This window comes from Bombyx mandarina, chromosome 13 (genome assembly GCF_030267445.1).
Source record: "Bombyx mandarina strain Sakado chromosome 13, ASM3026744v2".
NCBI classification, from domain to species: Eukaryota; Metazoa; Arthropoda; class Insecta; order Lepidoptera; family Bombycidae; genus Bombyx; species Bombyx mandarina.
The window spans coordinates 3,782,190-3,794,733 of NC_143220.1; the positions used below are offsets into that span (position 1 = coordinate 3,782,190).

Below are 12,544 nucleotides of genomic sequence, written 5' to 3' on the forward strand. Positions count from 1 at the left end.
GGAAAAGTTAGACTTTCTCCCTGTACAGCGGCAGGAAAAGTTAGACTTTCTCCCTGTACAGCGGGAGGAAAACCGAACTTTCGGCGTAGGTAGGAGAAAAAATATCTTTTTTACTGGTCAAAAAGATCAAAGTCCATCATCAGTCAGAGGCTATGGAATGATCCCCTCCACGGTGTCTCCCGAGCGTTATGACATGTCCTTCTTCAAACGGAGCTTGTGGAGAATATTAAGCGGTAGGCAGTGGCTTGGCTCTGCCCCTGGATTGCTGAAGTCCATGGGCGACGGTAACCACTCAGGTGGTTCGTGTGCTCGTCTGCTTACAAGGGCAAGAAAAAAAGGGCTATTCATGGAGTCTTTCGTCATTTCAGAGCCTTTGATTCGCCTCGAAGACTCCGTCGGCTGGATGTCCTTGGGGTGAGCTGCGCTGTCTGGTTGCAGTGTTGATCGCGGTAAACCCCTACCTCATCCGGGTTCTGACCTCGGAGGCGATCGAACGCTTGGGCGAAGAGTGCAGGGGAGTCGTTTAGTGGGTGGGCCCAAAAATTCCTTGGGCCCGTAGTCTGCTCCCAACACCTTTCAGATTGTCAAGTCCTAAATACCCCTAACGGCTGCACTACTCCTTAAACCAAAACGCATTACTATTTCACGGCAGAAATGGGCAGGGTGGTGATACCTACTCGGGCGGGCTCATATGACGCCCCACCAGTAAATGTATTTTTTTTCTTCCTATGCTGATCCTTGAGAGGCTATATCAGCGTTACCCTAGCGTGTGGGTGAGCTCTCGAGACTTAAACCGGAGGTGTTGCTAACACTGGCTCTAGCAAGAGCAGTGCTTCGCAGGATCTACCACCGGATCGGAATCGCGACCCATTGAGAAGATCCGCCGAGAAACTCAGTGTGCTGTGTCTATGGGTTAAACAATGTCTTTATGTGTTGATATAGCTAAGTGTCACATACACATTTATCTGTTTTTACTGTTGCTCTCCGCTTCGTAGTGTTTTAGAACACACGATTTTAACGAAATATTTCCTTCAATGAGCAAAAGATAAAACTTTAAAACTGTTTTCCAAGGTTTTTTTATTGCTTAGATGGGTGGATGAGCTCACAGTCCACCTGATGTTAAGTGGTTACTGGAGCCCATAGACATCTACAACGAAAATGCGCCACCCACCTTGAGATATAAGTTCTAAGGTCTCAGTATTCAACGGCTGCCCCACCCTTCACACCGAAACGCATTACTGCTTCACGGCAGAAATAGGCAGGGTGATGGTACCTACTCGCGCGGACTCAGAAGAGGTCCTACCAGGTTATTATTATTCATTTCTGAATTGACATAGTAAATGTTTTAATGTAAACATTTCTCCCCGCATGGTGTGTCCACATAGTATTGTTAACATAGTCAACAAGAGTAGCGGGCAAGTGCAGACCTAATTGTAGTCACGTACATACATATTTGATGTGCATGTACGCTTACATTATTCAAACGAACATCAACCCTTAGGGCGCACATGCTCCAGTGTAGGACGAAGGAATATTATTACCAAACGGCTATTTCATTAAGCAAATAGTTTTTGTCTCCATTGTTGATAGTTAGTATCAAATCCAATAAGAAATTTAATTTACAACAATAATACAACGAGCATAACAAATTTTAACAGAGAAGAAAACTTTGTATTTAATAATTGGTATGTTTGTTTTATTAAAAATTGTAAAATAATTTAACTTATTAAAGTCTAGTCATACTATTTTTTGCGCGAAGAAATTTGTTGACTTCGGTAACGCGCTGTTTCGTTTTCTTTTTACTAAAAAAAACAATTCACAATTGATGGATGTGATATCAATCCAATGTAAACGTGGGCAAATTTGATTTTAAATATACATGAGTAAATAATTTTAAATAATCGCCACCAATTTTTCATACTGTTTCTGTTTTTCAATGAAATCGCCGTCAACATTGACCTCCTGAAGTAACTGAGATTTCTAAAATATACGGCTTGGACCAAATCTTTCGTTAGAGGTCAAAGTACCGCATTGCGCTGAATGCGGCATCTGCAATCTCTCGCTACAGAATAGAAGTCCGTGTTCTATAATAACTCCATATGTTTATCGCATCAAAACGTTATGAAATTAAGAATGATGTTCTTATCAATAATGAAAGTGAAATATACGCTAATTATATGTATTACGGACAAATAGTTTGAATTTTATTTTGTGTGTTTCAAAGAAGAAGTCACCCCTGAAAAACTATTACTTTGAGTATTGTATACACGCTAAATAAATACTTAGTTTATTATTTATCAATACGAGATAGGGACACATTTCCATACGTTGATACTTCCGATATCGCAGTCAATTGACTTATTCAACAACATCAATGAATTTTAAGGCATGTAACATTGATTTAATGCAATTTTTTTTTATTGCTTGGATGGTTGGACGAGCTCACAGCCTACCTGGTGTTAAGTGGTTACTGGAGCCCATAGACATCTACAACGTAAATGCGCCACCCCCCTTGAGATATAAGTTCTAAGGTCTCAGTATACAACGGCTACCCCACCCTTCAAACCGAAACGCATTACTGCTTCACGGCAGAAATAGGCAGGGCGGCGGTACCTACCCGTGCGGGCTCACAAGAGGTCCTACCACCAGTGATTACGCAAATTATAATTTTGCGAGTTTGATTTTTATTACACGATGTTATTCCTTCACCGTGGAAGTCAATCGTGAACATTTATTAAGTACGTATTTTATTCGAAAAATTTGTACCCACCTGCGGGATTCGAACACCGGTCATCGCAACAACGAATGCACCGGACGTCTTATCCTTTAGGCCACGACGACTTCATGCAAATAATCAGATTATCGTCGATGTAGGTAATGCAGTGGGCAACAACTTAAACGCAGGTTGTCAAGTACAATCCCCTATCAAGGCCCCCCGCAGACACCTGTGCGTACATCGCTAGAAATAAATCCATTACGTCAACAAAACAATAAATATTTAACTCGAAGGCAATCGTTATCTCTTCCCGATATTTCATGGTAATTTGACGGAAATCGCCGGCTGTATTATACATGAGCCATTCCAAACACCACCGATCAATGTCATTGTCAAGGTTTTAAACTGATTATCCAGTATTTGCTGAATTTGAAAAGGAATTCTAAGAATCGCTCTTGTTACCACGTGATCGTGTCATATATTATTAAATTCTTGGTCAATTTTAAATGTAACCTTTGAATTGTATAAGAAATTTCTTTGAGAATTTTCTTTCCACTGAGAGGAATGTAACGAGAGCTCGAAACTTTTCGAACATTCTTAAATAATGAATATAATGAAAATTCCTGATAACGAGAGCATTTTAATTTTGAATAACAACAAACAGCAGCAAATCCGATGTTGAATTCCATGAAACCAACTTCGGAATCCCGGAGTTATGGATCAAAGGAAAACAAAGTTTTATGAGAATGCGCTCGTTACCGTCGAAGTCTTGCGGTACGAAGCTCTTCCGAGCTCTACAACTTTTGAATAATAGTAACATTGTATTTAGTCGTTATAAAATTTTTAGTCAAAGCTTATCCGAAATTGTTGAGTATAATTTTTTATTTTTTTTATTTAAGAGAATAGGAAGCATTGGGTTGGAAGCGCATTGGGGCTTAGTCTTGCGATACAAGGGGATGGACTTCATAAATAAGTAATATCCCACACAATGCGCTAACTCTATCAATTCATTTCAAATGCTTTGAAATATCATCCCCCTGGTAAGGTTTGCAAGACGGCGCGCCGATGTCGAGGGCGGCACGCGATCCTTCCCTTTCCTTTTAGTCACGCCGAACGATGAACCCACAAGATTTTCTTTTACACGCCATGATATATTGAGTTTTATGCTGACAGCCACGTGACGAACAAACTCTTTCGTGACTAGGGTAGTCTTTTTTTCATATTACGAAAACTTTTACAAGCCAACTGCTGTAATGCGATAATAAATAATATTTAAAAGTCAAAAACTATCGTCATGAACTGTAATCTTTAAATATTCTTGTTTCTCATTATAGGTATATATAATATTAACTAGTAAAATTCCAGCCAACTCTGCTGCCAAAATAAATTTCTGAAAGGCTTCGAGAGTTATCTAAATATATCGTGGAACTCAGTTTTGGACTGTAAATCAAACATTGTAGAAAAAACATTGATATAATCCGCGGGAGTAAAGAATATTATAACGCATCTTTTATTGCGGCAGTAAAAATATGTTTTATATTTACAACCGAACGATGCTTTCCGATAGGTTACGATTGTTTAACTGTTTTTATCGACGTCGTTAAGGTAATGCTTATAGGTTTATTTTTGAACTAAAAAACAATTGGACACTACCACATGTTTTTGCAAGAATTATTATTTGTATGGAGTATTTTCTTAATAACTGCTTATAAACTTGTGATTTGGATTCTTTTGAAATTAGTATTGCAAAAATGTTTATATTTTAGTTTAAATTAATATAAATTCCTTACGTGAAGGAAAAACTTTGTATCCCTTTTTACGAAAATTGCGCGGACGGAGGAATATGAAATTTCCCACACTTATAGAGAATATAGAGAAGGAGTGCAGAAAGTTAATATTTTTTTAAATTATGCCTAAAAAATACATTAAATCTATAAAAAAAACATTACACACACTACCATGTATTTGACGAACACACGCATGCATACTATTTATTTATTGTCAAACTTTTGTTCTTGACGTCTGTGGTCAAATTGAGAATAGATTAAATATTGTTTGTCTTTATTAATATTTTTCTATAGTGTGGTCTTGGCTTTGAAAATACAATCATAATAGTGTACAAACTTACAATTTCAATTAATTATAGTCGAATTTCGACTACTGCGGGACCTCTAGTTTTATTTAATACGTAAAAAAAAAAATCTACATGATTGTTTAAAAATTATCATTATCTCTTTCAGCTTTTCCTTTGAACGTGAGATGTCTGAATATGTATATAATAGAGCACTTATTTTACAATTATTGACACAACGCTAAAAATAATAATAACATTGTTATAATATTTATTTTAAGGTTCAAAACAAAATCTTTGCACTATTAAAATTTATTTATTAATTTTAATACGTAATTTAGTTACGTTGCCATTACCGAGAATGTATTTACCGAGAAATAAAGGTTCTGTACTGTCAATATCGATGACCCAACGAAGGTATTGTATTTATTTAGTTTCGAACTATGGACGGGTAGTTCCCACGGTCAACGTTTCGCTTGCACGGAAAATGTTTGTCTGGAAAAAATAGACGATACAATATCTATTTTAGGAAAGATGTTATTGGAAATTCATGTAATTTGTAGATTTGATTTATACTTGGTTAGTCGTGAATATAAGTAGATATTTTTTTCAATAAGCGTCATTTATTTAACGTACCATTATGTTAATATACAAAATAACGTTTAGTAAAATCCATTGAGTTTTTTTTTTGGTGCAATTTTTCCTTATTAGGAAAGGCAAGGGGATCTAAGCCCATACAGCCTAATCCATTGAATATCTCGCCGGCATTTCTCTGAACGTTTGAATTCTAGAAGAAAATCAAATATTGGAACGAGTTCTCTTACACAGGTACTACTAACAACATGATTGTTTACAATGACAAGAGTCAATTGTGGTATTTGTTGGTTTACAACGAGTAAAGAGAAACAGCTGCTATCTTCGAACGGATTATTCTGAACAAACAGATTTAACTGATAAAATGTTACGGATAAGGTATCACACGGTAATTATAACTACAGTGAATTATTACGTTATATTCGTAACGTCGACGGTGAATTGAAATAAAACACTGTTACTAGTGGTAGGACCTCTTGTGAGTCCGCACGGGCTGGTACCACCACCCTGCCTATTTCTGTCGTGAAGCAGTAAATGCGTTTCGGTTTGAAGGGCGGGGCGGCCGTTGTAACTATACTGAGACCTTAGAACTTATATCTCAAGGTGGATGGCGCATTTACGTTGTAGATGTCTATGGGCTCCTGTAATCATTTAATATCAGATGGGCTGTGAGCTCGTCTACCCATTTAAGCAAAAAAAATAAAAGTCTTGGTTTAAATTGTAAGATCTATGTTAAATTAGTAGTGACACAGTGATTTCATACTTTCACATCGGATTTTCGAATATCTAAACTAGAATCTGTAAAAAATAAAGTGAAATCTTTGAAACTAATAAAAGTAAGAGAAATATTAGAGAAATGAAACTCCGAGATTTGTTGTGTAGGTGAAATTACAATGAGGCTGAACAAGCTTACGTAATTCAGACCGCCAGCCAAAATGAGATCATATCTAAGGAAATTTTTTCAGCAAATCTGCACAAAATATAGGCTCTGCAGCTACAATTTCGAGAGTGTTACCGTTCTCGAGGAAGACTTTAGATACATATATTCAAATTTTCTTTTCCTTCAAATATAATATGTCAATCTTATGGGGATTCACAAGAACAGTTTTTTTTATATTTTTTTGTTATTGCTTTTATTCAGCCTGAAATAGTCTAGCATGAAATTTATTTTTTTGAAAATTGCGTTATTCTTTTACATAGTAAGTATATAATGTTTAAGTAGATATGTTTTACATAAAATATATACGTATTATAACATAAATAAATCATATTATATTATTCATATCCCGATAATATTTCCGAGTAGACGGACAGTTATCTCACAAGTTTCTCAGTGAGTTTTATGGAAAATTCACAATTCCGTATTTTTACTTCCTACTACTACTTCTATTTTTACTGTAATTTTTTTATTGCCTAACGTTACTTTAAGGTTAAAATATAGGCATTTTTTGTTTATTTGTAAGATAAATCAACATAGTCTGCAAGAAAATTACATAGTAAAGTAAGCCGCACACCAAGATTTGCGGCCTACTCCGGTCCCTTACAGGCAATACTGAAAGCTACTGACAAGTTCTTAAATTATAAATTTCAGTGCAACGAATCTTGTCTCTTATGTCTTATATTGACATAACGTAGAAATTGAAATTATATAATAATTATGTCGGATTAAAAAAACCTAATATATTTTACATAGATAATCCCTTCGAAGCGATTACCTATATAAAATATATTATATGTTAACTATGAATCTGGAAGGATATAGAGGAAGAGGTAGACCTAAGAAGAAATGGATGGATTGCGTGAAATACGATATGGGTAAGAAGGGAATGAGCGAAGAAATGGTATATGATAGAAGAGTATGGAAGGAGAAAACATGTTGCGCCGACCCCAGGTAACTGGGAGAAGGGCAGGATAATGATGATGAATCCATTCGAAGCGAACATTCAACTTAATGAATACTGATTATACCACTTTTAAATGTTCACGTAATATAACGTTTTGCTTGCTCTCAACAAGCTCCATGAAATATTATAATACTTTTACGGTTTAATATCGCGATGTTGTTTTTGTCATTATGTTAAGTCCAAAATTACATATACGTCAATCGGTCAATTCGATCGTCTGACCATGTCAACTGTCAAGTATTTGAAACGGTCGGAAATGATGTTAAAAAAACGAGATTAAACCGAAAAAGTAATTTGAATTGATTTCACGACTAGCGAAACCGAAAAGATATATGACCTTATGAAATAACATTTTTTATTTTTTATTTTACAATTTTATAATTTTAATACGAATTAATTTGCTATGCAGATAAATGATTCATAAAACGGCTTAACAACTCAAACAATAAAAACAGAGATGAGTAAATATGAGTCTGAATAAATAATGTACTTTTTTCAAAGAAACTAAATTGACAGGGGAAGTTCAATTTATAGTCAGAGAGGTCAGTAAGGTAGTGCCTTGATAAATGTGGAAAGGAAATGACAACGTGGCCCGGTCCGAGTAGATGTACTAGTTTGATAAACGTGCTGCGTCATTGCATAGTACAACCGTCTACGACCTGTAGTCCAATATAGCATTTGGAAATGTTTCACAGCGGATACGTTAAAAGCCGCCATGTTTGGCTGTAATCGCTGAACTGTCAGAAATAATTTATTGACACTTTATAGTATTAAGTTGGTGCGTCAAAGTATCGAAGTCTAAGTCTGGTTGAAGATTTATACCACCACATGTAGCCATCGTAGGTTGGATATCACTTGGAGAATCTTGTAAGGAACAGTTACTAAAATTTGTATCCATTGTAAAAGAACGGCCTTATTACAATAGAGGTCATCAGGTATTCTATAATACGGATATCAAATTCAAAATTCAAATCAAAAATTTGGAATCTCTTAGTCTGAATCTGTTATAAAAGATTTCGAATAAAGAAAACATCGTTAGGAACTACCCCATAACATCCTCGGGTGGTCTATTATCCAGTACAGTGCCTTTTTTTTTTTTTTCCTACCTATGCTGATAGCCTTGAGAGGCTATTTCAGCTTCACCCTAACGTGTGTAGGTGAGCTCACGGGGCTCAAACCGGAGAGTTGCTAACACTGACCCTAGCAAGAGCAGTGCTTCGCAGAATCTACCACCGGATCGGAAACGCGACCCACTGAGAAGATCCGGCGAGAAACTCAGTGGGCTGTATCTAGGGGTTAATTCGCTCGTCGAGCCCTTCGTCGCAAGCGACGGGTTCGACGAGGACGGTGACCGGTGCTTGTGGTGCCTAAAAGCACCGTTAATGGATCGGGAGGATCCGTTCCAGTACAGTAGAAAACAACGATTGAATTATTATTTTTTTAAAGATACCCTCTGTGGTATATACGAAACTTCCGATCTAACAATGAACAATAAGATGATCACATTTAAATACAAGATTATTAATATTTTATAAATAATTTGTTAAAATAAACAAATGTATAGTAGCTTTATCAATAAATAGCGTAATTTATAAATTGAAAACTTTTTAGGCGATAAAGCCACTCATTCAAACATATCCTTAAACGTTTAGCTCTTGGTCCAAAACATCAGGTCGAATGCTCGACTGAATTAGAAAATGACCACGTTTAACACACTGTAATGCAAGCAAATTTCGGGATAAAAACTGAGAGGACCATGTCGTCGTATTGACACTCAAAATATAAAGCAATCCCATACCAGTTTTTCTATAATTGATATCGAGAAATTCTGGGACTGTGAAAACTCTACTTAAGTTTTGTGAAACTTTATGGTAGAGTTTTTAAATAAAACTTATGGAGTGAACTGTAGTTGTCAAATTAGACATTCGCTTGAGACTCTCGAGTCTCGAAGAGCTTATTAGGTCTGGAGAAGCACCGTTTCAAAACTAATTGAGTAAGTAACAATAAATAGTCAATAGATAGATACATAGATAGACAATGTATATGATAATTACCCACCCACAAGGGTGAGTTGAAATGTTCTGCTTATTTCTGTAACAAGACTTTCGTATATTACTTATCTGGAACAAACTGACCGCTATATCAACATAACTGAGACGTCACATCCCAAGTTGATAGCTGTCCACGGGCTCTTTCCATTATAATCAATAGCTCATCTTATGCGAACAGCTTCAAAAGTAAAAATTCACAAGAGATAATCATTTTCAATAATAGTGTAGGCGTTTTAAACGGTAATAATTACTACAATACTTATTAAAATCATTTTGATTAAATAGAGCTTTATAAATGTGCGCGTTGAAGTCTTTTAAATGAAATTTAAATAGACCTTCTGTTTCAAAACTGAACTTAATTGTTTCTGTTAATTGAAATAACAATCGCTAGAAAGTACAATATAAATACATTGTAAAATTGTTATTCACGTATTTAAATAAAAACAGCATTATTTAAGAAATCGATTGGTAAAAAACAATTTATAAAAAACATTTACTAAATCGATTTATTGCATTTTGAATCATAATAAAGTTATCTTCAATTTTAAGAAAGAAAAAAACGATTAACAAAATCAATATCAGTATTGTGTGTAAAATTAATAAAAGCTGAATTTATTGAGGTCTTGCTTAAAATAGATGACTAAACTTTAGTCCGACATTAAAAAAAAGTAGAGCCTTTCCTAATACCATACTTTCTGCTAGATAGGCAAACGAGCTGATTACTCGTCTGGTGGTACTAATTCTAGCAATCCCAATACACCACCAGCACACACAAATCTGGGGATCAAAGACAGAATTTAACTTTAATTCCTGAACTTATCGCAAACGCAATTCAAAAATACGTAAATACGTAATTAATAAGTTTAATTTCGCGTGCTTATTATTTCCGGGCTTCGTATAGTCTGCAGATTATGTATGCCTTTAAAAAATTGTACTTACTACAGTTTAACTTTCTGTACAAATTATAACTGATATTTATGTTTCTTTGCGCACGCTATGAACTAGTAGTATTTTGAGGTCTGGCAATTTATATGATTTGCGTTTTCATCTTAACCACAAAAAGATCGTATCAGTTAGATAAGAGCTAACCATCTTCTCAAATAAAACTTACTCTTTATGGTTTATAATACAAGGGATGCTAAACCGTAAAAGTAATTTTAAAAGCGACTCGTAAAATGTAAAGAAGTTAGTATCGTTTAGAATTTCAAACTCGACTAAGCCTTGTTCTATTATACTTTTTTTTTTTTTTATTGCCTTTGTAGGCAGACGGGCATACGGCCCACCTGATGGTGAGTGGTTACCGTCGCCCATGGACTTCAGCAATGCCAGGGGCAGAGCCAAGCCGCTGCCTACCGCAAACTTTAAATACTTAAAACGTGTTTAAAAATGGTTTTACGGCCTACCGACTGGGACTGAGACATCATGCCAAATCTCGTAATTTCTTACAAAAACCCGTGCGCATCCGCTTTGATCCGGGTCGTTATTCCAATCCATCGGAATACGCCGATTTTTATGGGATGTAATAACTGCTTAGCCCCACATAAATAGCTTATTTACGCCGCAAAAATAATAAGTTTCAAACGATCATATATTTGTAAAGAAATTATGATTCATTTATGTTGAACAAAATAATCAGTGCATATATAGCTAATCTAATCGACCAAAATCTTTTTGGAGTTGGGATGGACAGGCGTCACAGAGCATACAATAAACATATTATGTAATAAATTAAAAACCTCAATCTTTTATGATATAAACTTTTATATGCATATCTTCTTATCTTGATATAAAGTCGATTAAGTGACATACTGAGAGACTCTACGTGAAAACTGTTTCCTGAGTAATAAGTTTTTTACATAGAAAATTGTATCCTTGTAACTTTACCGATAATTGTCTAATAGTAATTAACAGGCAATTTTTAATTATTTAAGTTGTATTTTAGGATTTTTCTGTATGATTAATTAAATGAGCTAATAATTTAGATCGGTGTGATTTTAACATTTAAGGATTAAATGAAACTTTAATTGCACAATGTGCACGTGTCGTGTGCGATGGCCGCGAAAAGACAGCAGGTGTCTTAAATGTATACACGCGTGCTGCGTCCAATATAATCCTTACTTCCTTGGCCACAGTGGCGTGATTATGATCAATATTTACGCAGATGTGTCACTTTGGTTGACGTCGCATTACGTAATGCCAGCGGTTGTTTGACTAAGCCGAGACGAGAACCTTGCGATGTTTCCTAAAAAGTGCAACCCTCAACGATTTAACTACAATTACTATACTCTTAAAGTTCCCTTCAACAATTTTTTGTTAAGTCGTTAAATGCATTGTTTTATATCGGAAATCAATTTAATGTGATATTTTTTTAAGAAACTTTCAAGTGAACCGCTAATCCGGTTAATCACGCCGCACATTAGAATCAAAGGGGTGAACAAATATAAAGAACACACGGTGTACCTTCACGTATTATCGGAAATGCTCCGAAAAACACGTAACTAACGTAACATCGGATCGTGGAGAGTTACGACGGCAAATCGTGCCATGTGGTAATAGTATTTGTGCGATCAGCTGTTCAGCCGCACGTTTGTTATCCTTTCGTCAAGTTAGATATGTGAATGTGTATACTCACCGGCCGCTGCGGCGAGCCACCACCAGCAGTAGCAGGCGGCCAGTAGCGCCCGAGCGCCGGCCATGTCAGCGACAGCGCATCACACGCGCGCTCACGCCGGCCGCCCCGGCGGACTGACTGCCGCCCCGCGCGATCGATGCTCGCTCGCACCTCTCCACCACGCACCCTCCGAGTCGCCCCGCCCCGCCGACCGACCAAACCGACCGCCACCATTTTCCGACTTTCCACAGAAAGCGCGCGCGCTGTCCTCTTTTCTGGCGGATCGCTGACCGCCGACCCTAATTGATTCGGCTCGTTCTTTTGCCGAACACGTTTTAGGTCAATTCTGCTGCAGTCTTTATTTTTTTTATTGCTTAAAGGGGTGGATGAGCTCACAGACCACCTGGTGTTAAGTGGTTACTGGAGCCCATAGACATCTACGACGTAAATGCGCCAACCACCTTGAGATATAAGTTTTAAGGTCTCAAGTATAGTTACAACGGCTGCCCCACCCTGCAAACCGAAACGCATTACTGCTTCACGGCAGAAATAGGCAGGGAAGTGGTACATACTCGTGCAAACTCATAATAGGTCCTA

General features: G+C 36.6%; 1 protein-coding gene across 3 annotated transcripts in view; it reads right to left on the reverse strand.

Annotated features, from left to right (window-relative positions):
* Positions 1-12,128, reverse strand: part of LOC114252646 (protein kinase C-binding protein NELL1) — a 58,668-nt gene extending 46,540 nt beyond the window's left edge. For all 3 annotated transcript variants that reach the window (XM_028187215.2, XM_089732287.1, XM_028187214.2), the window contains exon 1: positions 11,969-12,128. In XM_028187215.2, coding sequence (XP_028043016.2) covers positions 11,969-12,032 — 64 coding nt within the window. In that variant the 5' untranslated portion in view covers positions 12,033-12,128. The remainder of the gene's footprint in view (positions 1-11,968) is intronic.
* Positions 12,129-12,544: the final 416 nt, after the last annotated feature.